The 26,053-nt window shown below is 47.6% G+C and overlaps 7 protein-coding genes across 7 annotated transcripts; 1 reads left to right on the top strand and 6 right to left on the bottom strand.

Annotated features, from left to right (window-relative positions):
- Positions 1–61: 61 nt before the first annotated feature.
- Positions 62–3,779, bottom strand: GGS25DRAFT_473527 (uncharacterized protein). Its single transcript, XM_049259544.1, has 5 exons — positions 3,150–3,779; positions 2,753–3,080; positions 2,246–2,691; positions 2,023–2,190; positions 62–1,968 (listed from the first exon to the last, which is right to left on the bottom strand). Exons 1-5 carry the CDS (start codon positions 3,258–3,260, stop codon positions 508–510), a joined length of 2,514 nt encoding a protein of 837 aa, XP_049119601.1. The 5' UTR covers positions 3,261–3,779; the 3' UTR covers positions 62–507.
- Positions 3,780–5,582: 1,803 nt separating this feature from the next.
- GGS25DRAFT_103193 (putative isomerase YbhE) lies at positions 5,583–7,414 on the bottom strand. Its single transcript, XM_049255975.1, has 3 exons — positions 7,361–7,414; positions 7,140–7,291; positions 5,583–7,076 (listed from the first exon to the last, which is right to left on the bottom strand). Exon 3 carries the CDS (start codon positions 6,911–6,913, stop codon positions 5,696–5,698), a length of 1,218 nt encoding a protein of 405 aa, XP_049119600.1. The 5' UTR covers positions 6,914–7,076; positions 7,140–7,291; positions 7,361–7,414; the 3' UTR covers positions 5,583–5,695.
- Positions 7,415–8,004: 590 nt separating this feature from the next.
- On the bottom strand, positions 8,005–9,623 carry GGS25DRAFT_473521 (NAD(P)-binding protein). Its single transcript, XM_049259543.1, has one exon. It carries the CDS (start codon positions 9,214–9,216, stop codon positions 8,335–8,337), a length of 882 nt encoding a protein of 293 aa, XP_049119599.1. The 5' UTR covers positions 9,217–9,623; the 3' UTR covers positions 8,005–8,334.
- Positions 9,624–10,269: 646 nt separating this feature from the next.
- On the bottom strand, positions 10,270–12,346 carry GGS25DRAFT_103055 (uncharacterized protein). Its single transcript, XM_049255974.1, has 3 exons — positions 11,735–12,346; positions 11,234–11,671; positions 10,270–11,171 (listed from the first exon to the last, which is right to left on the bottom strand). Exons 1-3 carry the CDS (start codon positions 11,853–11,855, stop codon positions 10,414–10,416), a joined length of 1,317 nt encoding a protein of 438 aa, XP_049119598.1. The 5' UTR covers positions 11,856–12,346; the 3' UTR covers positions 10,270–10,413.
- Positions 12,347–13,285: 939 nt separating this feature from the next.
- GGS25DRAFT_473517 (uncharacterized protein) lies at positions 13,286–14,035 on the top strand (the record flags this gene model as incomplete). Its single annotated transcript, XM_049259542.1, has 2 exons — positions 13,286–13,425; positions 13,489–14,035. Coding segments are annotated over 2 exons (222 nt in total), but the record flags the coding sequence as incomplete, so codon positions are not given.
- Positions 13,567–15,276, bottom strand: GGS25DRAFT_103034 (uncharacterized protein). Its single transcript, XM_049255973.1, has one exon. It carries the CDS (start codon positions 14,970–14,972, stop codon positions 13,668–13,670), a length of 1,305 nt encoding a protein of 434 aa, XP_049119596.1. The 5' UTR covers positions 14,973–15,276; the 3' UTR covers positions 13,567–13,667.
- Positions 15,277–16,388: 1,112 nt separating this feature from the next.
- GGS25DRAFT_473513 (uncharacterized protein) lies at positions 16,389–18,843 on the bottom strand. The gene is made up of 4 exons (XM_049259541.1): positions 17,531–18,843; positions 17,425–17,472; positions 17,240–17,356; positions 16,389–17,172 (listed from the first exon to the last, which is right to left on the bottom strand). The coding sequence occupies exons 1-4, from the start codon at positions 18,170–18,172 to the stop codon at positions 17,047–17,049; spliced, it is 933 nt and encodes a 310-aa protein (XP_049119595.1). The 5' UTR covers positions 18,173–18,843; the 3' UTR covers positions 16,389–17,046.
- Between the last annotated feature and the right edge of the window lie 7,210 nt (positions 18,844–26,053).

Genomic DNA, 26,053 nt, shown 5'->3' with positions numbered 1-26,053 from the left:
AATTTTAGCCAGGACAAACTTCAGTATGAGGTCTCCCCTTTTCTACAACTTTTAAGAAATTACGATATACAAATTTGCAACAGCAGCAACAACACTTGAAAACTACAGCAATCAATCACATGGCATTATATCCTGAATATCATGTTTCATGTTTCATGTTTGAAATGGAATCGCGCATAAACATTGCTAACTAAGCAGATACTAAGTAGGTATTTAATGCAAGGAACAGAAAAACAAAGGGAATATACAAAAATTAGGTCCGTAGACAGGCAGTAATCACCAACTTCGTTCCCTCTTCTCGCCTTTGGGAATCTTTCCAAGCAAAATCTTTCTTATTCCTGGGTATCTCCGGGTATAACCATCATTGACTCCTGCCTGTCATATCATACCACCTCATTATTTTCCCCTTCCCCTCAAACACCTTTTTTCATTCTCGTTACTTCCCATCGTCATCACTAAAAGTGTAGTGATGAGACAGGAGCGGCATACGCACTCACTCTACGCTTCCTAGATTGTAAGAGTGTTAGGCGCAGTGGTTGTCGGAGCATATTCATTCTTGTGGTCCGCAATTCTGCCGTTGGTGTATTGGCCAGTCGAGTAGTTTCCATTCGAGTTGCCATTGGTGTAGTGGGTGCTGGTGGTGTTGCTACCCACGGCATGCGACTTACGGGTGACGTGAGGAGCAGGAGGCAGGTTGGTGCTCTTGGACGCAGCCCCGATTGAGAACACTGGGCTCTCCCATTTCTCACCCTTGCGGGCCAACTCTCTGTACTCAGTAGCTTTAGATGAGATGCCACCAGGTAGATGAATGTTGGGGAAGATGCTGTCCTCCTTGGTCACAGCCATGTTGACCTTTTTGTCAGCCACAGCAGCTTCGGCCTTCTTCTTGCCCTGAAGCATTTGCTTCTGAGCGGCACTGACATATCTGTTGTAGATGTTGGGAGCATTCTCAGGATCCTCGCGAGCTTGGTCAAGCGCCCGGTCGGCCTCCTGCTTGATCTGGTACAATAGTTGATCAAATTGGGTAAATTGATCCTTCAGCTGCTTCTCAGCAGTCTTCTGGATCACTGGGCGAAGAACCTTGAGCATGATGGGCTTGAAGAGACCGAACAAAATCTTGTGGTTCGACTTGACAAGCTTAATCTGCAGGTGTTTGACATCGACATCAACCTTGTCGATCTTGAAGAAATGCTGTCGATCCTTCTCATCTGCTGTAGACATCTTCAAGCGGAAACAGAACCCGTCACCACCCATTTTGATGTTAGCAACACCGGTGTCGGTGATGGAGGGGAAGCCCTGCTTGCGCTTGACATGGAAGCTAACATCGCGCAAGTCCATCTGGATGCCCGTGACTTTGATGTCCATCGACGTCTTGTTCTTGCTGGCAATCTTCTTGCGACCCCAGCGGAAATAGTTGTCGCTGGCAACCTCTAGCACATTCGGCATGAAGTTGTCGCTCTCCAACACGAGATTCTCCACCACGGCATCAATCTCGGGATCGGAATATTCAATACGAGGAATAGGAATGTATGCAACCTCCTCAAATGCAGCAGGGATGATTACATCGGTTAGATCCTTGACAAGGTGAGGTTTGAAAGCGGATTTGCCACTCTCGTCGGTACCAAGATCGTTAAACAACTTCTGGAGGGAAGCTGCAAAAGCCTTATTCTGAGGATCTTGGTCAAACTGGTCGGCCAGGAACTTGATCTCATCGACAACACGATCGGTGTGGGTCCTGTACTTCTCACGAAGGAGGTAGTTGCCGTGGTCATACAACACATGCCACTCCTCATTTGAAACATCCTCCATGATGTATCCGGGCTGTTGGAGACACTTGCGGATATAAGTATCGAGTGATCTGAACCAATTCTTAAGCTCAGCATCTTTGTCGGCATCTTCATAAATGGTGTTGATCGAATCCCAGAGGTCGTCGCTTGAGGTTCCATTGGCAAATCGCTCAATCAATGTCTAATTCCGTGTTAGCAACTGGCACAGTCTTCTTTTGTAGGAACAAGATCATACCTTCAGGTCAGCTTCGGCGGCGGCGAGGCTAGAGCGCGTCTCCTTAACAGTGCCAGTACCGCCAGCGGCAAGGCTCCTACCATGGGATCCGTACTGCTCAGCCAAATCGAGTAACGTGGTAATAGCTTGGTTATAGTCAGGGTGTTGCTGACATTCAACAACCATTTTCTATGATTTGAATTAGCAACGTTACAATAACAACAAGAAGGATTCTATTGCATACCTTTAGGCGCCAGATAGTTTGGTCACGACGCTCTTCTGGCATCTTCTTGGATAGATACTGCTTAGTGCGAGCGCGATATTCTTGAGTGGTCTGCTTCGTGGACTCTCGAGTCTCCGGATCGATATTAGACTTGGCTTGATCAGTAGCCCTACTTGCCGCATTCTGCACAGCATTTATGCGATCACCAGTGGTTCCATCCGACTGGCGGGCTGCTTGCGCTCCCGAAGCCACGGCACCTTTGGCATCCTGTGTTGGGTTGCTCTTGTAAACACTCTGCAGCTGGGACTTAACGGTTTCCTTGGAGAAGTTTGGAGCATCGTGCCAGGTGTTATCGTCGGCGGGCCTATCAATTTGATTGAGAACTTCGCCGGAAGGACGAAGTTTATTTCCGGCATTGCTGGCAGCGTCACCAGCAATGTCGCGTAGAAGTACAGTGGCGTCATTGACTACAAAAATGTTAGTCAGAATACCCTTTCTTAAGGGTTTATAGTATGTTATTTCACTCACGAAGCTTGCGGAATTGACCATTGGTAATGATCAAAGTTCCTAGGGTACGAAGCCCCTCGAGGGCCTTGTCCCCGTGCTGCTTCACCGTATCCTTGTCGACTGGCGCGTTGGGTACGCTCACCACACTCGGATCGAACTGCTGCGTTTGCCAGATAAAATCTTGGAGAAGATTCCCCTCGTTCTTGGATAGAAGCAGTTTCTTTGCTTGTACTACGATGTCCTTGAAATCCGCGACCAACTCTCGTCCCTCGGATGAAAGCTTCTTTGAAGGAGTCGCTAATGCCTTGGATTCCAGGAAACTGTTTAGGGCAACGTCGATCTGATCATTCTATTTGGCTCAAAGTTAGTCTTTGGGCCGGTAAACACCTAAAACGGTATAAGGTTACGAGACACTTACAGAAGGAACTTTGCCGCTTTGGAAAGCGTTGATGATGCCATATATCTGAAGCTTCCTGTTTACATCCGCCTCCTTTTGCTTGACATCTGTTGGTTTGTTTACGCTCGTCATGTTTGCGTTATGATGGGGTATCTTGATATCAAATATCTTGTTCGGGGACGAGGAGAGTGAGACAGAGGATGGGAAAGAGGATTAGGTTGGGGTATCACGTAGAAAGTATACAGTATTAGGCTAGGGGGTATATGAATATGAGTATGAATATGAGTATGAATATGGAATGGGTATAGATATTGGTATAGACTTATGAAATATCTGAGTGTACGATGTAGAGTATTTTAAGGTGAGAAATGGAGAATCAAAGCAAAAGTCAAGACGAATGGAGGGGCAAAGGTGTTTATTATATACTTTGATGTATGTATGTTGTATATGTTGTATATGTTGTATATGTTGACGTACATACATGGGCAATATCCAAAACGAGCGAATGCAGCTGCCCGAGAGCTAACTTCCAGGTACACGATAAAACATTGTTTATTGGCATGATTAACAAGTACCTTTTCCTCCGAAGTGGGATGTGGGCTGTCCATCTTTGGTTGTTCTTGCCCAAGTATTAGGTCTTGATGACGTGAAGTATGAAATTAACAATCTTATACGTCATAACCATCGGGCAAGTGCTCCGGAGCTGGACAGGTACGGAAGGGCTACACAAACAACGAACAACTTGCATTAGATTAGCTAATAACAGTGGATTTACAGTCTTCTTTAGGTGTGACTGGCCCGAGCGTGCTACTGATCAAGTACTATGTATATAATAATAATAATCATTTTGGTTATTTCAGTTAACTACCCGTCATTCTTCAACAAGAAGAGAAGAGAAGCTCATCAAGCTCATCAAGCTCATCAATTCATTGGAATCTCACGCTTACAGTTCTGTAGTGAAAGTTCCATCGACAACGAGAGACTTCAATGCTGGCCGAATTCTTTACGCGCACGTGTATGTATGGGTTCGGAAATACATACATACAAGACTGATATCCCTTTTCGTTTACAGATACACAACTAACCTAAGGTTAGATACATGATACATGCATGTATCAACCCATACCTACCTACCTACCTACCTACCTACATACCTTGAATATGCCGACTTACCGGTGTGGCGGTCTGTTGACGGTGATGAGTAGGTACATCAGTAAACACGTTCATGTTTCATATGCACGCAATAGCATGTTAAAATTGCCAAGGTTGGAGATGAGAAATGAAAGGCATGAGTACCTACTAAGGTATGTAGGTATGTATGTGTGCCTACATGTAGTATGTAGGAATGCGGGTTTCCCATCTACGTACTCTGCGTACGTATTGCACATCAATCAGGTCAGCTTTCCTTGATATTTCCAAGGTCCTTGTTTTTAAGACATCGTTTGTCTTATGGAGAAAAGAAAACCGAGGACTAGACTAGACAGTAGACAGTAGACAGTAGACAGTAGGCTTCCCTCAAAGTTGAGTAAAACACGTGTTTAAGTCAACTCAAGTGGAACTGGAACACGAACTACCAATGTCTACTGGACTCTACCATACTACTAGTAACTATGTAGCACTATGCGCCGTAGTAAAATTGAAACTAACAGGCTAGTAACAGCTACTCGAAGAGATTTTAATTTCCGCATTCGGTCTTCTATGACGTAAAATCCTGTTGAACGCTGTGCACCTGGGCAGCTTTTCTGATTTCAGCCTCGAAAGCAACAAATCTCGCGAATCAGCTTGTGACTTATCTAGCAGACTCTAGCTTCGCAGCTTTTCGTAGCTTCTAGTCCGTGGGACGCCCCCAAACAGGTTATCCAAAGAACCGCTATTGAATAATCTGGGGAAGATAATCTCCCATAATCTCCCATTAATATCTTTTACCTAGGCTGTTCTCGACCTGATGAGGCCGGATCTCGATTTACGCCCTTCAAGTATTTTAATTTGATGCCCACCGTTCATGTGTCGTCGCGGTACGTTGGTGGGGTTACATTGCAGGTTGCCTCACGACACGCTTCTGTTATAGTGATGCAAAGACACTGCAATCCGCCCCCCGATCGATCTACATTAATTAGGTCCCCTCGATGCTCATGTGCTTGATTTCAGATTTGCTGGACTAGAGGCGCTATTAGCTCTAATAATAGTCGAGACACGCCTTTGAAAGGAAGCTTACCCAGGCTACACCAATGAGCTTCATCTGTCATACGGCCAAGTCACTTATTGGACCCATAGAATCTCCAGGAGTCCAGATACGAAATACAAGTTTATTCTCAAAAATAAAAATCATGAAAAGCACGTAAATTGTTAAATGAAGAAATAGGTACCTAACCTTAATAGAATAAAGAAATAAAAATATAAGCTCCACGCCCATTTTACCATCCATCCATCTTTCATTTTGGATACCCAAACGCCGTGATCGATGCAGCTTCGCCCACAGCTGATACTTTTTTCGAAAGACGAGACTAGAGCATCCCTAGTACTAGTAGGCGCAGAAGCAGAAGTAAGAGCAGGATATAACTATCGAATCAAATCTCCATCACGAACTGCGGACCCATGAATTCCGTCGCCGCAAGCTCCGGCGCAACAAGCGACTTCATCGGCATCGTCGCGACGGGAGTCGGGTTCAAGGTTCCAGAAACGTTGCATCGCTTGAACGCGGCTAGGCCGGCATCGCCGCCCTGGTTCGCGACAAAGACGAGGCTTTGGTCTGGGTCCTTGCTGAGGCTGAACATTCGAGGGCGCAGGCCGCCGGTGGATATCGTCTCTGCGTAGTCGAGGGTGGCGCCGGTGCCGTTGTTGGGCTTGAAGACGAAATGCGCGATGCTATCAGTCGTGTTGCCGGTAATTCGGTTCGACACGTACACGTCCCGCTGGTTTGCGGCGACTACGAGCTCGCCTGCGGCCGCCGAGGTGGCGTTGGCCGGGGGTGCGTCGTGTCCAAACGTGCTCAGCACCTGCATCTGCGTGAAGCTGATCGAGTTATCCTTGTATGCGAGCTTGAACAAGAATAGCTGGCTGGTAAGTTCCGTGGCTAGTACGTAGTAATGCTGCGGCTCGGCGCATGCATCCTCAGCGCTGTTCACTGTGACGAAGCCACCGTGGCGTGGCCCCGTGCCTGGCGGTAGCGTCACATTACCGCTGAAATTGAATTGGCCGTCCTGGGTATCGAGGACCAGCACGGTGTCTCCGCCCAGGTTGGGGATAACGAAGAAGCGGCCCGTAGGGTCCAGTAGAGCTTGGTGCGGATGGTGTACTCCCTGTTTAGGGTTAGGTGTACCTGGGATGTCGATACTTTTTATGTACGCCAAGTTCTTGGAAGCTTCCTCAGTATCCCAAATATCGATCTTGCCGCTACCGTAGCCAGCGCCAATCATTCGGGTCTGATCGGCGTTAAACTCCAAGAAGACGACGCCAGAAGAGCCCTTAACGGAGGAGGTCAGGTCAGGCTGGTGGTTGCGTATTTCCAAACTGAAAAGACTCGTATCATTGCCATTTTCGTCAACGGCATACAAGAACCCAGGTTTCCTGAATAGCAACCAGCTGGGGGCGGAACCGACGGCAGTATGATTTGCAGTTATGGTGAACTCAGTACCGGTGAAGTTGGCAGCTAAGATTTGATAGGGAGCGCCGATCATAAGTTTGCGCGGCTCCGGGGGTGTGGAGTCCTGGCGGGCGTTAAGTGGTGATGGCATTGCTGAAGCCATACCAAGAGTGAGGAGTGAGGTGAGAGTTTTGCGTAACATTTTGTACTTTTTTATTTTTTATTTTTTCTTTTTAAATGTCTGTCTTAGACTAAATGTTGTACCGTTGTACCGTTGTACCTGGTGGTTTCCTTTGGGGAAATCTTGGTTTGTTAGAGTTATGTATGATTTAACGAAGGTAGGAACGAAGTGTGCTTGAGTGTGCCTGAACAGCAGTTTATCAACTACCAGCAGTGGCAGCAAACATAGGTAGGTAGGCACTACTAACCTCTATTGTATTGTAACAGAATCCAGTGATTCAGGGAAGGAACGCTTAAACTGTGACTTGTTGTGACGGTTATGTCTTTTTGAGCGAGTAACAAAAACTTGTCACCAATATAATCCAATATAATCCAATAATATGTGAATATGTGAATACCTCTGCTTTCTCGTCAGCTATATATACTCTATTCTGCAAAGATAAGCCTTCGATCCTTACTAGGTACTCACCTCAAACGATCCACGCTCGATGGTCAGAAATAAAGAAAGGGGGACAATAGAACTAGAGGCAACTTAGGAAGAATGCATTAGTTGAATTGCCAGAAACAAAGACGATCAACAAGAGAGGACAAATGGAGGCTCTTTGCTTGGCCTTATTATATTCACTCTAAGAAGAAGATTGTACACATCTACTTGTGACAGACGTAGCCACGGCCGCAAGGGGAATGTCAACTGCTATAAATGTCTTGCATAGCACATACTACATAGTACATACAGTGGGGGAATAGAGGTCAGCCTTGTTGACTATGTATGTACTTTAACTGCCTACCACCCTTCTTTAAAATGGCTAGCTTCCCACCTATCAATATGGGAAACAAAGGGTACCACAAACCATCAATGGCCATTCTCTTCCCCCTGCAGTAGCCCGCCACGGGGCGACAAAGACCACCAAGCGGCTATGGATCCCGCTGGGCTTGGGATGACTAGGCGCAGATCAAGTGGTATTGGACATCCCGAATTCAGGGACATTATGTTAGCGGCTCCATCTTCAACCAACGATGTAACCACGCCCAGAATATCTTAGCAAACGAACCTGCGAACGAGACAAAGAAAAGGGACCGTGACTTTGTGGAACTGGCCACATTTGAAACATTGGCATTCATATATACATACATATATATATACATACATAACTAGGTTACATATGTAGATTAGGTAGGTTACTTCGTAGGTAACCTGGAAGTGAGGTGACTCGATGGGTAAAGAGCTGAGCGGCTGACTGGTATCTAAAACAAAAAAGAAAAGCAAGTGACAATATAACTAACTACACCGGACCAACATCCAAAGCGCCTCCAATCAATTCCGTTCGTTAGCTTGCAAACGAAACATAGCCCCCAGATCTCTCAGCAGCCCCTAGGTTAGGTAAGGCATGTAAGATCCCGTGCTGCATTAATTCCCCGGGTAAGTATTAAAAGTATTATCAATCACCAAGTCACCGTAACAATCCTATTCCCAAACCCCCCCTTATCCAAAACACTCTCATATATCCAACCCCCAACATCGTCCCGCGAGATGGTGTACCCCACCGCCGGCTCGTCGTCCACGCCAACCCGGATCTCGCGCTGCGGCGCCGCGGCGTCCACGAGCAGGCTCGGCCTGACGATCGTGTAGGTGTAGCCAGCACCCGCCACGAGCGCGCGCTCCATCTTAATCTTATCCGCGTGCGGCACCCGCAGCAGGAACTTGTACATCGGGAACGTCGCGAGCGGGTAGTCGCGGTGCCGCGCCATGCCGCACGTGCTCACGACGACGATGCGCGGCGTCCACTCCCCCTCCCCCTCCCCCTCCTGCTCCTGCTGCTGCTGTTGTCGTACCGAGGTGACAGCCTCGAGAAGTGTCGCCATACCCCGTTCGCAGACGTGCGGGTCGTCCAGCGTCATGCGCGGGAACTGGAAGACGCCGCCGATGGAGGAGAGGATCACATCCACTGGTTTTTTACCTTTTCCCCCTCCCTCGCTCCCCTCCCCATCTTGCGCGTGTGCCTGCAAACAGCACCGCGTGACAGCCGCCAAATCGTGCGCGTCCCCCTGCACCACCTTTAGGTTCGGGTGCTCCCTGTCCGCCGCGGGCAGCTTGTCCAGGAGCTTGGAGGGCGTCCGGCACAGCGCGATGCAAGTGTGGCCCGCGGCGAGTGCGCGTTTTAGCGCTGCGAGGCCGACGCCGGTGGAGGCGCCGAAGAAGGCGATGGTTTTGTGGGGGTGGCTTGGTGAGGTGGACATTTTTGCTGGAAGTGTGTGTGTGAGTGTATATGTGTGCGATATATGTAAGTATATATCGTCTGAATCACCTAATATTCCAAATCGCATCACAAAGGGGCCACTCTCCTCCTTATACCCATCCCACTAGGGTACCTATACAAACCATCTCGAGATATCCTAGCCAAAAAGAAGTCCGAGAAAACATAAATCTGGCAACATTTTCAACAGCACTAGCTGAAACTCGGACGCATAAATGGATGAGCCATACAAAGAGTGAATGAACTTGGCCTAACTAGGTAACTAGCTACCTAGGTAGGTGGGCATGGGACATCGTGGTGGGCGTGGGCGAAGCTATGCGCGGAAACAAATTAGGTAAGGCCATGGTCTAGAATACATGGAGAAGCAAGAGACGGAGGATTAATCAGCCCGTCTCGGAAACTTATTTATGTTAGTATAGTACTCTTGCTTATGTACTAGGTTAGTTGTATTGATAACGACAGAAATGTATCAGACTATCTATCCTATCTATCGTATACTATGCATCGTTAGACAGAGCGAAATCCTTTGGGAGATCCCACACTCGGAGCTCGAACCCGACCCCGTTCCCTGTATATTATCGTGGCTTTAGGAGTGAGTGATGTGTAAGAGTCATTCTCCTCAAAGGGGTTAACTATATGAGCATAGCCACGCCAGATGACTAGACGATGACATTGCATTTATAGCTCGAAGCATGTTGAACAGGTAACTTGGGGGTGGTGGCCTGGTCTGGTTGGTCTCAAACGAGGACACTTCACTCGATACCATTGGAATACCTCACTTAGACATGCACATAATTCCATGCTTTCACAATCGCAAGGCAGTGTAACAGCCCCCAAAGCCAGACTTGGACAACACAACAGCACAACAGGCTTGCTTTATATGGTATGGAGGATATCGACGCCACATAGCCAAGATGCATTACATATCCAAGTTCCGAGTCCCAACTACATGTCATCCCATCTAGATCTCTCGGCAACATGATAGCGCTGATATCCAAAAAGGAGCGGACGGCATCGCGCCATTACCTCCCCAAGTGATAAATACATGTACACCTAGGTACATATCAGTCATAGACACCCATTAAGCGCATCCAATCACGATCGCCCTAGAGAGGGCTCACATATATCTCTTGACACGTGAGTCAATCCCCATGCACACCCAACCCACCCAGTCATACTCGAGACGACCCCTGTACTCAAATCGTATCCTAGATCGGTATATAAAGTGACGAGCGTATCACCCCTCATGCTCAACCTCCATCCTCATCTAAATCCAGAGCATACCGCCAACGGCAACGAGAGCTGCGAACGCACTCGCACCCAGGCTACGTTCTTGTCGGACTCCTTCGTTCGTGGTATCGCCACCACAGACCTGCTGGAAGCCCTGTGAGCAAGCGGGATTGGCAGAACTGCTGGAGCTGGTAGAGCCGTCGCTGGTACCCGTGCCGGAGGATCCGCCGGCCGCCTGGCCGTTAGTGCCGGGACCACCACCGCTCAGACCGGGGATGACTCCCTGGTCGCCCGAATTGTCGCTCGAATTTGGGTAATCTTTGTCCATATCCAAGCCGGTACCCACGAGGGATTTGAGGACCGTGTTGGCATCTCCATCCTCAATGGTGTCGTTTGTGCCCTTGGCATCTTTGTAGATATAGCTCTTGCCTGAGTTGGTACCAGGTGCGCTGTCGGTTTTGTAGCATTCGATGCTCACTTCGCCGAGAGTGGCGTAGTAGTACTTGTCCTTCTTGATGTCGTCGCTGTCCCAGTCGATCGCACCACCGGCCCAGTCCACCGTACCCTTCGCGTTCTTCTCATCACCGCCGGGCCAGATCGAGAGCTGGACGCGAGATGGTGTCTGCGGAAAGTCCCATTGGTTCGTTGTAGAGTTCCATGTCTTTGACTTCTCCCAAGAGCGTCCAAGGACGTCATCCACATACCACTCAATTTTTTCGGGGGTCCACCTGATCTCGTATGTGTGCCATTCCTGGTTGGTGTCCGTGAGGCCTGTGATGTTTTTGGAATGAGTGTCTGCAAGTCCAAGTTAGTACCATAGCTCCACATGCTACATTTACGAATCAAGTAAGTCTCACAGTCAGGTATGCCTTGGAAATAGTAGTTGGTCTGCGCAATATCCAACTCGGTACCAACCCACTCAAAGTCAATTTCGTCCTTCACGTCGCTGAGCAGGATGAAGGCAGTAACAACACCGGCGGTGCGCCCCGTTTTCATTTGTGCCTTCACGTTTCCGTACCACATGTAAGCGGTTGAAGCGAGTACAGTTCCAGCAGTGTGAGGGAGCATGGTTAAAAGCACGTTGCCCTTGTGGGCGACCGGACTACCCTGCGCAACCCAGTCGGCCTTGTCAGCGTCACCGAGGTATTTCGAGACATCAACGATTCGGTCTGTGGTGTCCATCTTCATCGTTCTATCCTGGCACACAGGCGCTGGCACGCACGCGTCTAGGGAGAAGGACATGCGCGGGTCACATCCTCCTAGGCAGTATGCGCCAACACCACATTGTCCATATTCTTTAGATTCCCCAAGTTAGATCAACTGTAACAGAGACATATATAGCCAGTATGGTATCTTACGAGAACAGCACGGAGTATCCTCCGGGCACTTCTGGGTCAATGAGCACGTCGGTGCGGTTTGAGCCAATACGGTCGAGGCGCCGAGTATGGCCAAGGCCACCGTGGGTATCGTTCGAAGCATTATTAAAGTATTATGTATATATGTGAGTAATATCAAAATATTTATGGAAAGTACTGGGTAATCGCTAGCGGGATCGATGGCCGAGTCGCATAAGTCGTTATGTAGGTATATATAATATGTACAGAAAGCCGAAGATTCGAGGTAGTTGCTAAGCGAGTGAAGCCGGGAAATGATATCTTCGATTTAGTTCACGATCATGAACACTTCCTCGTGCGAATAGGCAAGGTGGGCAGACACGCGATCACCGAGCCAAGGAAGGTTGACGTCTGAAGGCGCGTGTATATTTCCCGACAAAAGGGGAAGACAATAGGAGGCTCAACAAGTCAATCAACTTATGTACAAGCTATGACAGACAGCGATCTCTCCTGTAGCATAGACCACGTTCAGCTTTAGCAGCTAGAGTAAGCCGAGCCTTACCGGGCGTTTCAAGCGAGAGTATGTAATTCAGAAGCGATCGAGGCGATGTTCCTATTCTTGTTTCTCTGGAGCGCGATTTTCTTTCTCTTTCACTCACACACGCACACAGACGTTCTCTCTTACTCTCTCCCTCGAAAAGGATAGCGACTGAAATTATTACAACAACAGACAAAGCCAAACAGAGGGCTGAGAACTAACGGGGGCAAAAAAAAAAAAAACGAACGAGCAAAGCAACAAATGCCAAAGACTCACAACCCACGTGTAAGAACAGTGAAATGACCAGCCAAAAAAAGCAAGGGAGGATTAGGAAAGGAGGAGTCAGAGATCAGACAGAGATCAGACAGACATGGGGGGGAACATATGGGAAAATGGCGTGAAGGCCGAATGTTGGCGAGCCAAGTAAGCAAGGAGCCAAGGACCTTGCTGCCATGGGCCATTATACCTACGTACTAAGCCTCCTACGTACATAATAGTAACCTACCTATCCCAGCAGCTGAAAGGTGTTAGGCTGTCTACAACGTTGAAGGGATGGGATCATGGGAGAATCATTGGATGTGTGTGCTAGTATGTACATACATGGTAGTTACTAATGTAGATGATATTCTCGGTTGGGAATAGCGGGAACAGGATTAGGAATAGGAATACCGTTTGTGGATCAATGGGAATCTGTGAAGATGATCCGAATGTGACAATGTGACGAGGTGTGAGGAAGCAAAGCAGTGAAGCAGTGAAGCCAGTAGAAAAGAAAGAAAGAAAGAAAAGGGAAAAAAGGGAAAAAAAAGAAGACTGAACTGCAAATTGGAATGACAAGGAACTGCCATGCAATAGTTACTAGTTACAGTACATGTAACTTCAAGTTGCTGTGGAGTAATGTGGAGTAGCATTGGAGTCTACTACCTAGTAGCCTTGCTAGGTAGTTACTGGGTTAGCTATACTGGGTAACTACTAGGTACTGGGTACTACATAAAGCTCCGGGGCTACTGCATACAAAATGTAGTAGATACATGATAGGTATCTCCAATTTGTTCAATGTTGGTCGCAAAACCTCGTATTCAAACGTCCTTTTTTTCTCTTCTCTTTTTTCTCTTCTTTTTTCTACTACGCCTACGCCGTATGTACTAAGGGAGATAACGATGGGATATGGAGATGCTATGTATGTTTGTCTCTTTTCAGAGACACAAGCATCGAGTTAAACTAATTATAGTTTCGTGTCTAGGATATCCATCAAACTAAACCAATGGCCGCGTCGTCACTCGTATTGGCATGCCTACATACACACCTCGTGGTCCTCATCATAGTAGATGATCATACTTCGTACATGTAAGAACCACTATCAAAGCAGATTCCCTCCTCAGAGTCTCTACATATGTCTATTACTAGTAGTATATCCAAACATCAAAACAAATACTCCGCCGCAAACGCCAGCCCCTGCCTCACCACCATCCTGATCTCCTCGGGCATATCCAGCGTCTCGGCGCGACCAAAACTAGCCCAAACCATCTCGTCGTGGTCGCGCGACTGGATCCGCAGGTCGTCGTGGCTCTTCACCAGCACCGCGTAGTTGAGCTGCAGACACTCCTTGCGCAGCACCAGCTGCGGACTATGTACCGGCGAGGGGCGCGCAGCGGCGGCAGTGGCATCCCACGAGGAGGAGGATGATAGCACGCTTGTGCCTACACCTCCTCCTATGCTCCCTCTCCCTCTTTCTCGATCTCGTTCCCGTTCTCTTTCCCTTTCCCTCCCACCCCAGCTCCCACCCCCGCCCCCGCCATCGTTATTGTAGATACTATCACCATAAAAACTCCCACTGTAAATACTCCCACTATAAATACTCCCACCACTCACACTCCCATCCCGACTCCCCCTTAAACTCCCCCTCAAACTCCCCCTCCTACTCCCTCCACTCAACGTCCCCCCACTACTAACCCCCGCCCCATCACCATCACCACCACCTCCAACCACAAAACTCGTGAGCGTCGCCCCATCCAGCGCGTCCAAGTCCGCGTACGTGCTGAATATCCCCACGCCATCATCATCCCAGTCCAGGATCCTTACCTGCCGCACGCGCCGCACGTCCTGCAGCGCGCCGATCACTCGCGCGACGCGCAGCCCGGTCTGGTGCGCGACTTGCCGCGCGACGGCGGCGGAGATGCAGAAGTCGCCGTCGCGGACTTTGCCGCCGGGGAGCTCCCAGGTCCCGCTGCCGTTGACGTTTCTGCCCCGGCTACTGTTCCCGTTACCGCCGCCGCCATCGCCGGGGTAACTTCTTCTTCGTCCTCCTTCGACCACTTCCCCCATGTCGTAGGCACTGGTACCAGGATTTGAGTTCCGCGGCTGCTGCTTGGCCTGCTGGCTATTCCCATTCCCCCAGTGCGAAGAAGAAGAAAACTCCGTGCTCGTCGGCGTCCTCGCTGTTGTATGTGTGTAATAGGCATTATTACCATTACCATTATCACTATACTCAGCCGCAGTATAACCCGAAGAAGCAGCCGACCCACACGACCCCGAGCGACGCAGCAGCAGCACCGACGGCCGGGAACTATGCGTGTCCATGCGGAAGATGCAGACGCCGACGTACAGCTTGTCCGCGGGGCGCGCGTGGCGGATCGCGTCGAGGTACTGCGCGCGCGACATGGCCAGGACCGTCTTCTGCGCGTGCGAGAGCGTCGTCTTGCGGAAGGTCGTTGTCGTCGTCGCCATCTCTTCACTCTTTGCTCTACCTGACTAGGTAGGTACCTAATGTTCGGCCCACACTCACTCAACTCAATTTGCTTGTCTATCTGTGTCTCTGTCTGTGTCTGTGTCGTCACCAGGTAAGGTAAGGTATTGCTATGTAGGTAGGTAGGTAGGGTAGGTAGGTCTGCTATCACCACTCCCCCTTCGTCATAACATAATTCTTTTCGCGTAAGACGAGACGAGCGAGCGAGACAGAGAGAGAAGATTCTGTCTCTCCCAGGAGTTACTAGGACGTCGTACGTTATTGTCTTTGCCCTTTCTATTATCCGTCGGATACGCGCATGGTATATTCGGATAGTTTGAGAGGGGGGCGGGAGATAGATAGAAGGGAAGGGGGGGTGGTGGTTGGGAGAGTAGGCAGGTAAGTAGGTAGGTAGGTAGGTAGGTAGGTCTTAACTCATGTTTGTGCGTACCCGTCTGTCCGTGGATCTCTTGTGATACATACACAGCCAGCTGCTCTGCTATTGTCTGTCTGTCTACTACTAGGCAGTAAGTAGTACCAGGTTAAGTAAGTAAGTATTTTCAGGAGGGGAAAAGAGTAAAAACTCCTCCGATTCCTTTCTCATTCCATCTTACGCTTCAGTAGGAAACACACATCTCCTTATACATTGATCTTTCCCAGTACTCGTCAGAATCGAGTAAGCTTTGGAGTCTGCTGCTGAGCTAAAAGAAAAAAAGGGGCGAGATCTTGCGTGGTCGGTACACCCACCTACAGTACATACATACATACAAACCATACCTACATACCACTCGCACCTAAGTTAGTATCAGCTTGGCCAAACCTCCCAAGAGCTCGTAAGGTTAGGGTTTCCAGTCGTAAAGTTGTTGCCCCTAGACGTGTGTGGCTGTTAGAGTTTTTATCCCCCCCCCCCCCCCCCCCCTTTTTTTTTTCCATTGAAAAAAAAAGAAAGAAATCTCTTCTGACCAAGTTAGTCTAAAACCTCGAATTTCGATTCGATATAGATATGTGATCCCTATCCCTTAAGCTTACCACCTTACGTACCTAGGGTACGCAACGGCGGGATCAAAGCGTCCCGATAACTACATGTATGTACCAATAACTATAGGTACCTACCTATCTAGTACCTAGGTAAATAGCAGACTACTATGTAATGTAGGCATGTGTGCTGCATATCTAGGCGATAGGTACCTAATAGTAGGAAATAGGTAGTACATACATGTAGGTAATAGCCCCTATTTTGTGTCACTCACTGATCGATAGCACCCCTCACTCACCGTTCTATATGGATCCATCCCAATATGCCTCTACCCTGAACCAAGTTAAACACTAGAGTTCAGCTCACGATATTCTTGTGAAACAAAAGGAGAGGAGAGAGGTGGGGACCATTGGGTCAACTAGAGGGACTCTACTTCATTAAATCGATTTGATCCGATTCAATGTATTTAGTTGCGGTAACAATGAAAATATGCATCTTGAATAATCCACAAATGATAATACGGTGTAGAAACGGTGTTTTCTTTTTGATATTGACCGACAGGGACATCCAGCGGCTCGCCTATCTCAGATCTGACATTGGCGAGTCTATATTGGGTGTCGCCCGACTGATCAGCATTAACACACACGAAATCGATTATTCGAAATAGAACATCTTTTAGAAAACCCTTTGAACCCTGCTTTCCACCATGCCTTCAATACATAATCAAGCCTGTGAAAGCGAATACATGAATGTTAGTCCTCTCAAGCCCCCATAATATCCGACAACCCGATCATTCTCCCGCGGGGGAATTTTGCTGTGTGAAATGAAAAAAAAGAGAAGAAAAGCCTTATCATCCCTGAGCGATATACCGAAACACAACTAGACACGGGAATAATGGAGAAAGGAATTAAGACACCCATGTCGCCCTTATCTCACCACCCTCATGTCGCCTTCATCTCACCTCACGTCGTCGATTGATCCGGGGGGATATAGGAGCAGCCTCGTTCGAGTGGTGCGATTTCAGGGAGACAACCATCATAGAGGTTGCTATACTTTCATCAAATCCGGTTAGCACGAGCTGATCAAGAATGGAAGGGATACTAGCAATGACAGGAATGGGGCACAGGAAGGAACGAAAATAAGACGCGTAGCGCCTGGAGTGGGTAACGTGCCTTTTGCGGCGCAAAGAGATCCGGGAAATGCTCTTTGGCATATTGTTCACATGCCTAGTTTGATGCCAGTTAGCAAGAAGTCATAACATATCTGCATGTTAAACAATGGGGCGCAACTAACCTTGGCAGGCTTGCCGACCTTTTGGCCGATAGTCTTCCACTTGTTGTTCTCATAGTCCTTGATAGCACTTAGGAGGGCTTGGCTCTCATCCTCGGCGAACTCAGCGTAGTGCATATCCTAGTTATGGCTTAGTAACGAAGGAACCAATAGTAAAACATGCTTTTTTTTATAAAAAAATCCCCTACCTTGTACCAATGTTTCTTGACGCTACCTTCGGTTCGCGTAGGGAAAGTCTATTGCCACTGGAGTTAGTGATATAAAGCGATTTTATGGGTATGTAACCTGACTCACCTTGGCAATTTCAGCCCAACTGTTACCAGCATCTCTCATCTGCTTCAATCGCAATTCTTCGGCCGGTGTCCAAGGAGTGTTGGTTCGACTCTTTTTAGCCGGGGGCTGGACCGACGGGGTGCTGGCCTCTTCCTTTGTCGGAACTGCCGGTGGAATCACAGGAGTCACCTGCATTGGCGGCTGCGGCGCGGCGGAAACTGGGGTAGCTGCCGGGGCGGGGGCTGGAGTAGACGAAGTAGGGGCGGCGGCAGAGGAGACCGCGGGAACAGGGGTTGACGCGTTCGGGGCGGAAGCGTGGGGTTGCTGATGTCCAGGCGCAGCTCGCTTGCGACCGCGGGGAGGAGCTGGGGCTGGGGCTGGCGTAGGAGTGGACTGCTGAGAAGTAGCTACTGCAGGTTGCGGGATAGTCATCGGCGGCGGGACAGGAGTCGCATGGTGCTGTTGCGCCTGATGAGATTGTTGGTGCGGTTGGTGATGCGGGTGCTGGGCATGGGGTCCATGCGGCTGCTGGTGTGGTTGATTCTGGTGTTGTTGATGTTGAGAGAGTTGTTGATGATGCTGCTGACCGTGCGGCTGGTGCTGTTGGGCACCGGGGTTCGTAGGCTGTGGCGTATAACCAGCGAAGTCATTCCTACGTGACATGTCGGCTTGGTAGGGATGGTTAGAGCTGTATCACGCAACAAGGTTAGCTTGCCCATACAGCTTAGTTATGCTAGGAGCGACAACAACAAAGAGCAATGCAATCATGGCTGCACGGCATTGGGTGTTCCAAATCCAAGGCAGTTGGTAGAGCAAGTGCCAGAGCCAGAGTAGAGCCAGAACAGAGCCAGAGCCAGATTCAAAAGCTGCGGTTGCCTTTGAGCTGATGGAATAAACAAGGGTATGGGGAAGGAAACCAGCAGGCAAGCTGCAGGATAACGAATTCTGCTAGGCTTGCATATAGGAAGGATGGACCTGGTGAAGCTATCCCCAGGGGTCCCGCCACTCGTAGTGGAGCATGGACGGGTCGACCTAGCTCAATGTTTGCGGGACGAATCCATGGTTGAGACAGCAGATATACTTCCGGTACATATATGACCAGGTCTTTTATACAACACGACTGGGTCGTATGTGTACAAGCCATCTGGGGTAGGCGAGGGGGGGCGCGGAGAGAGGAAAGGGAGGGGGGGATATGTAATGTATTATTGTAGTAGTAGGTATTGTGTTCGGGGGGAAACTGATTGAACAGGTACAGTACATAGGTGGAACATGGTGTAGGAAGGTAGAGTAGTAGGAAAAGGGGATACTTACTGCATACCATCGTTCGCGTGCTGGGTGGAGTTGGTGTATAGGTACTCCGGCACGGGGCCGACCTGCCACTGCTGCATGATCTGAAATGGGCAAACTTAGCGTCAGCTAACTAAAAAAATATACCAAGGTATCTTGTTCCTGATACAACCTCTCTGGGAGAGTTCAAAAAAAGTACATGGACCAAAAGCCAAATACTTTAATGTTGGAGGGTATGGGAAGAAGAAAGAAAAAAATTAAAACAGTGGAAATGAGTCAAAACGGAGAAAAACAAACAACTTCGGAACGAAAAGTAGGGCAGAGGTACACTCTGGAAATAAGAATTGTTCCGTATGGGTATGTATGGGTTATGGGTTATGGGTATGGGTATGGATGGATATGGGAAGACGTGGGGAGGCGAAGCAACAAAGGAGAGGCCTAATGTAGTAACGGTGGCGGCAGAGGTGAAGAATTGAGAAAAATTTACCACTGGCTACAAGTTAGACAAATAGACGCTTCAACAAAGGAGCGAGATAATATATGATATGATATGATCATATATGATCATATATGAAGGGTAGGTAGGTAGGTAGCAACGATGATGCCCATGGACTGTAAGGATAAAATGACAGAGAAGTGAACTCTCATGTATCTGTATCTTTGCGCCTGAGGCAACAGAAAAGGCTTGGGACCATATTTTGGGGGCTGGCACCATATAGCGCGTGGTTGTCGTTATGCGACAATGCTGCTGACATTGGTCTCAATCTGACCGTCCGGTACCAAACTAAAATCTGGCCCGTCGACAGCAACATCGTGAATGGCGTAGATGGGACTGAATTGAATCATGATGGATGATAGTGATAATGGCGAATTTAATGATCATGGGCTCTGGTGCGATGCAGTGCCGAGGACAGACAGCCAAACGCGCTTGTTTCGAATTGGTCACATGGTCGCATAAGGTCGCGCGCAACCAGAAGTCTTGTCGATGCAGGCAATGGGTGTTGATGGTTCGGGGAGTGGGGATGCTTCTGGGGAGCTTCTGGGGATGCTTCTTCAAAAGGGAAATGGGGAAATAATAGGCAATGTAGTGAAGATTGAATATAGTATAGGGAAGTTTGGCATAGTGAAATAATGAACACGGTATAGTATAGGGTAGGGTATAGGATGATACGGAATACAATACAATGAATGATGCGACAAAAAGTAGATGGTACTCTTGACTTACAGGCAATTAAGATGTATCGTATGTATTCGTATGTACGTATGGGTTATGTGTGTCCAGCTGGTATCAGTGGTGCTGGTGCATAAAGACTGACACGATCTTGAACTTTGTTTCTTCTTCGACTAATCTTCTTCGTCTCACTCTTCTTTTTCTTCTTTCCTGTCGCCGAATGACAAGGCAGGGGGGGCAATCAATGCAAATGCAAAATCTCGTTATTCTTTTCTTCGGTCGCGTACAGTAGTTTGTGCTGCTTATTGATCTTCTTTACTCAACGGTCAAAGTTTGAGAAACCTTGAGGCGACGGTTGGTAAAAAAAAAAAACGTGCAGTTAGTAGATACAAACGACGCGTCTCTCTCACTACCTAGGGTAGTAAGTAGGTAGTAAGTAGGTCTGACTAGGTGGTCTGACTAGGTACTGCGCAGAAAAAAGTAGATTCTGCGGTCGGCTAGGATAAACAGTGGTTAGACAGACCAAATGCAATGTGAAGTAAAGTGACAAGAAGGGTTTAGTCAAGTTCAAGTGGTGCGCAGGCACCGGCGCCGATGAACGAACGCAAGAATAATTGAGGTAGGTAAGGTTAACTTGGTTGGGGTAGAAAGTTGTTGTTGCAACGAACAGGGAATGAGTTCTAAGTATCGTGCTTCGGTAGAGATGTACGGAGTACTTGGAGGTGAGAAAGGGAGAGGTAGAGGGAACAAACTGTGTGGATGGGGGGAGGGGTACGGGAATGATGAACCGTTGAAAAACATGGGAAGACACTCAAAAGTAGTGGGAACGCCGGGCTAAAGTTTAGGTAGGCTGGGTAAGCAGGGTAGGCTGGGTAGGCTGGTAGGCTTGGTATCTGCCTGATAAGCTGTGTAGGCTGTAGCACCTGAAAAAAAAAAACTTTTACTCCCTCTAGTCCCGAAGCACGGACTCCACAAAAGTCGCGCAACTTGGCTTGTGCAATGTGAATTGTGTAATTGTGAAATCTTTTATGTTTATGCCGCTCGCAGCACAATCTGATCAAGGCTCCTTGGCTCTCTGTTTCTCAAGTGCTCCTCTTTAGGCTTTTTTTTTTCTGGCTGGGTTTTTTTAGGGTGGATGGGGGGGGGGAGGACAAGGGAGTTGGGGCATTAGGGCGGTGTAGGTACGTCGCAGATACACCCGATGTTCCCATATGATGTTCCCATATACCTTGGTAATTGAGATACTTGGGTAAGATACTTGGGTAAGATACTTGGACAGGTACATGCAGCCAATCCAAAGTAACTTTGCTTGCTCCCGAGTCGTACTAGCAAAATGTATTTATTTGATGCTTGCCAATTACCATACCATGGTAATGCATACGACTTAGGGCGATTATGGATGATGGATATGGTGATTGATGACGATGATGATGAGATGGTAGTATGGGAAAATTTTAGTTCGCAAGGCGTGGGTGCTTGCCTACGAACCAAATATGCGCGCGCGAAAAAAGAAGAAAAAAATTAAAGTGTCACGATACATACCTTTCTATTACTGGTGGTAAGATGAAAGATCCTTTCCTTTCGGTTGGTCAAAGGAGGTGGCGGAGACGGCGGCCTCTTTTCTCTAAAAAATCCTCAAAATTCGCGAGGAGTCAACGTCTTGCACTTTTTGGCAATTAGAATCGCAATCGAAGGTTGATGATACATACACTCATGCAAGGATCCTAACAAGTAGCGTTAAACCTTCAGGTATCTACCAGGTTAGGTATGTAATGTAATGTAAGGTGATGTATAACGTAGGTATGCAGGAGGTAGCAGGTAACTGAGGTAAGGTAGGCAGGTACTTGTTGAATTGATGAATATGTAAAGTAGTATAGTATAAAGAAGAGGGAAAAGTGACTTCTGTTGTTTTGCGAAGATCGGATCTTGATACTTCAGTACTACTACTACTATTGATGCAAGTAGTAGTGACTGTAGTGTTTAATAGTATGTAGGTAATAGGCAAGAGGTAATGCAAGTAGCTTAAAACTAACCAGGACTCGGATGCTCAAGTACTTTCGATAATTGAAAGTAACTATTGATGAAAGTATCAATGGTATTAATGGAAGTATCTTGGGCTCAAGGCTCAAGCTGGTTGATGTTTTGGATTGGTGTCTAAATCTTTTTTTTCGTGTGCGGCCTGGGGTGTGTGGGTTCTAGGTTCGAGTACTGGCACCTCAAGAAAGAAAAAGTGTGGAAAGAGTTAAGAATTCACGGTACGCAGGTGTCGAAGATGGAAAGTACCTTTAATGTTTGAGCTGGCATGGCTTCTAGGACCAGCTTTGCCTTCGCTAATTGGTCAAACTAACAGATGTGGGTTCCAGGTCAAAGAAGCCCAGGCCGACCCGATTTAACCCTTAACTCGGTTAATCATGGGTCAAGATTCCTAAGCTATCTACATGAAGACTAACCCGATAATTCAATGTTCCATGTAGTTCGATGTACATACGTAAAAGTACGTACCATCCTTGTACTGCAATGTTGGTTGTTGCATGTGAGTGTGGACGTTGGAAGTTGCCAGCTTGCATTTAAAATAGTTAGTCATCACGTGATGTTGGTCTTGGGGGATTTAGCCTGTATCCACGCGCTACATAGGTACATACATTCTGCATAACTGCACACATGCATGCATTAATAGTGCATATATGCATTACTATGCGCCGTACTATTCGCTGATCCCCCCTTCTTATCTCTTTATCCCTTTATCCCTTCATCCCCTTATCCCTCTGAGATGTTGTTTCTTCCCATCTCTCGATCTCTCGAATAATATAACATGACCTGAATGTCATCTGCTTAATATGATTATTTATGTCTTATAGAACATAACAAACAACTAGACTTCTTACGATGGCCTCTTCGAGTAGATCTAAGCCTACATTTATTCATATATTACATGGCATATACATGGATGTATAGTACCAAGGAGTCAATGAGTGGTAACATGTAATACATGTACATATGTATGTAGTGGTCTGCTTTCTAAGAGATGGTATATGCACCTCAGTTGGTAATACTCTACGAACATTGATAGTAGATGTATTTTTGAAAACGGTAAGACAGGTAATTACTTTCATGCTACATAGAGGTAAGTATCCAACCTCATAAGTGTGTATCTGCATTCTTCTTTCAACTTGTCTGAGATGTACACTGCCAGCTTCAATACATCAATACAAGGCATGGACAAGTAGGTAATACATGTGTAGTAGCCTGGAGGTAATAAGTATCAACCTATGTAGGCATGTAGGCATGCAGGCATGTACCCAATATGTACGTGCATACCTACATACATATACATATTTAGTACATGCCTACCTACATGGCTGCCATGGTAGTTGATGTAAGTGATGCTGGCGGTGGATAACAGATGTGGCTGGTGCCCATCCGCAAATCATTGATAGTATGAACTTTGCTTACAACTTACATAAACGTACCTAGATATGATATGAATTAGCTAAGATAGCAGCGTCTGGGTTGGCTTACTGTACATACCTGGGTAGACTACTAGCCGGTATACTATGGCCAAGTTGAGAGACTAGCTGGGCTATATCGCCAACTAGAATATCCACGGTCCGCCTCCGAGAGATCTACTACCATGTACATCTGTAAATGGGTACGCTTCCTAAGTATCTAACCCAGATTCAATGTGGACCTTTAGAGTCTAGAGATTTTAGTTCAGTGCTACATATTTGCATACATACACGTAGTAGAGACAAGGCGTACATGCCTACATACATGTATGTGGTATGTACTGGTACTCTAGCATGTACATGGCAGCATTGAAGTCAGATATACATACATACTGATATCGGGTCAAGGATGGGAATGTGAGTATGTAGGTACCTACTTACATACATACCGTAGTATACCTACCTAGGTATATTTTGGGTCACGACGCCAAGCACATGCAAGGCAAGGCAAGGCAAGGTAAGGTAACACTCTAGCTAAGTATCGCTACTTCTCCCCGCTGTACGGAGTACACCCAATCCTCACGATACTTCAACTCCCAGTCCCGCAAGTACCTATATGTTCTGGCCTGTGGCCTGTGAAGCACATACATACATACATGTGTATGCAATGCAGCCTCGCGATCGTTTTTTATAAAATGGCCTCTATTAATTCTTTCCCATTTGGGCATTCGTCCTACGGTGCCCTCGACCCATTTCCAACTCTGCGGACTTACTCACAGATAGTAAGCAAACCTCCCTCATCAACCTCACCTCCTCACATAGGGGCCTTATGCTAACTGAATGGACAGTGTTGCAATAATTGAAAAGTATATACCCATCTTAAAGCATCGTCAAGCTGGCGGAGCAGGCCAGGAGACGTACACATAAAGGGTCCACTCCCCGTACCCGTTCTCGTCTTTGTCTCCTTGGTTGGGCCTGTTCTCTCTGGTATGATCGTCCATGAAACGGTGGTACAGGCACCGTCGCACCGTCTCTCGCGTCCATGAAGGCACGGCACTTGTCCTTTCAAGCTGGGTACAAGCTGTCGTCTCCCATCATCAAGCATCCGAGAGACCGCTCTTTGGTATAGTTTGAACGGCTATACGCGTCGTTGAGAGAGACAAATGGGTCATCACTTATGATACCCGTCTGTTGGATTCTCATGTCCTGGTACCCTATAGTAAGACTGGTCACTTGTGCTTTTACCAAAGGCTCAAGGTACATGAGCTGAGAGCATATGTATTGTCGAACAATATCCATCTATCATGGTGATACTGGCATTGATCGATGCATTTTTGGCGTTGAATAGTCTAGTATAGTGGGTTCTGGGAAGAGGAGAGCAGTCACAATATGACAGCCTTGATATCCCCCGCCCTTGCGTGCACGGTATCTGATCTGTAGTATTCTGTAAGAATCAGCAAGGTAGTCTACTGCTATCTTGGAGGTATGTAGACGGTGTGTTCATACATACAGGTTCACAGAGTGACTACCCATGATTGCCACATGCTTAGCTTGGCTTCCCTGGGTTGCCTGGTTCTTCCAAGTGATGAATTATAACGAACCCTGATATATTACGCGGAGAATAGATAGGTATGTGCCCTAAATCGAACCACCGGCCATTATCCCACTATTCCATGAAACAAGGAAACAACGTGCCGTCGACCCTAAAGTCTTGAAAGCGGCTCTGCCAACACGGCGATATGATACCCGATCCCCTGCATGTTTGAATATGCGCGTAAGATGACGTTGATCGAAATGAGATGCTACTCGTGAGTCATGACTTCTGAAGAAAACAGGTAGGTAGACGGGTCGTCTTCGCATTAGGTGGTTGAGGTTATCCCCCACGGCGACGAAGAGGCGATATGTAAGATATACTCACATACCTAAACTAAAATCATAAAAGATCAATCATTGCAGCTTTTGGTGTAGCGGTATAATCCGACACGATACTTGCTACGTACTCTACCAAGATCTGCAAATAGGTAAGGAAAATGTTCTAGGTTGTGGGAATAAAATACAACTGAGTGAAGAAACCACTATCGTCAACATGTTTCTATAACTACCTAGATGGACGCATAAGTCAAGGAGGCTTAAACGGACCGTGTACCCGACATGTGCCTCATTACTACATGGAGGTATCAAGATGGTCACTTATCAAGTCCGAGCTGTCATTCATCCCATCATTGCCGGTCTACTCCTTTGTTGAAAGCCGCCGTACATTGCTTTGAGTTTGAGTAGAAACAACTGTCATCTGGTCTCCCCTCCCCTCCCCTCCCCTCCCCTCCCTTAGATGCTTGATCGACGGCTGAGCCAAACCAAAACGGTCCACTTCCGACACAACGTGTTCATGTGCCCCTTCGAGAAGATTGAAGAAGTGAAACTATGGAGGTAACAAACTGTCGGAGCACAGGTTTTAGGAATTGCGACTCTGGCCATGACGACTGGACTGGCGGTGACCTACATAAAAGAGAGCAATGCTGCATGAGGCACGAGCAGGGGGCTGGGAACAAACCTACATGATATACATGTAGGTAGCCCTGGAGACATACATATGTAATAGGTAGCAACATGCATAGGTGAGGTCCATAGGTAGGCCCAGAT

This window comes from Hypoxylon fragiforme (assembly GCF_022984875.1).
Source record: "Hypoxylon fragiforme strain CBS 206.31 chromosome Unknown GGS25scaffold_2, whole genome shotgun sequence".
Classification (NCBI taxonomy): Eukaryota; Fungi; Ascomycota; class Sordariomycetes; order Xylariales; family Hypoxylaceae; genus Hypoxylon; species Hypoxylon fragiforme.
This window is presented reverse-complemented; position numbering and strand designations above follow the sequence as displayed.

Excerpts from the sequence above, each read along its gene's own strand:
- GGS25DRAFT_473521 (XM_049259543.1), bottom strand. The coding sequence starts at position 9,216 with ATGCGATTTGGAATATTAGGTGATTCAGACGATATATACTTACATATA.
- GGS25DRAFT_473527 (XM_049259544.1), bottom strand. The coding sequence starts at position 3,260 with ATGACGAGCGTAAACAAACCAACAGATGTCAAGCAAAAGGAGGCGGAT. Across the intron at positions 2,692-2,752 it reads TGGTCAATTCCGCAAGCTTC|TCAATGACGCCACTGTACTT; the intron begins GTGAGTGAAATA and ends ACATTTTTGTAG. Across the intron at positions 1,969-2,022 it reads CCGCCGAAGCTGACCTGAAG|ACATTGATTGAGCGATTTGC; the intron begins GTATGATCTTGT and ends ACACGGAATTAG.
- GGS25DRAFT_103034 (XM_049255973.1), bottom strand. The coding sequence starts at position 14,972 with ATGGCGACGACGACAACGACCTTCCGCAAGACGACGCTCTCGCACGCG.
- GGS25DRAFT_473513 (XM_049259541.1), bottom strand. The coding sequence starts at position 18,172 with ATGTCACGTAGGAATGACTTCGCTGGTTATACGCCACAGCCTACGAAC. Across the intron at positions 17,473-17,530 it reads GTTGGGCTGAAATTGCCAAG|ACTTTCCCTACGCGAACCGA; the intron begins GTGAGTCAGGTT and ends CAGTGGCAATAG. Across the intron at positions 17,173-17,239 it reads AGGTCGGCAAGCCTGCCAAG|GCATGTGAACAATATGCCAA; the intron begins GTTAGTTGCGCC and ends GCATCAAACTAG.
- GGS25DRAFT_103055 (XM_049255974.1), bottom strand. The coding sequence starts at position 11,855 with ATGCTTCGAACGATACCCACGGTGGCCTTGGCCATACTCGGCGCCTCG. Across the intron at positions 11,672-11,734 it reads GGATACTCCGTGCTGTTCTC|AATATGGACAATGTGGTGTT; the intron begins GTAAGATACCAT and ends GGGAATCTAAAG. Across the intron at positions 11,172-11,233 it reads TTTCCAAGGCATACCTGACT|ACACTCATTCCAAAAACATC; the intron begins GTGAGACTTACT and ends TTGGACTTGCAG.
- GGS25DRAFT_103193 (XM_049255975.1), bottom strand. The coding sequence starts at position 6,913 with ATGTTACGCAAAACTCTCACCTCACTCCTCACTCTTGGTATGGCTTCA.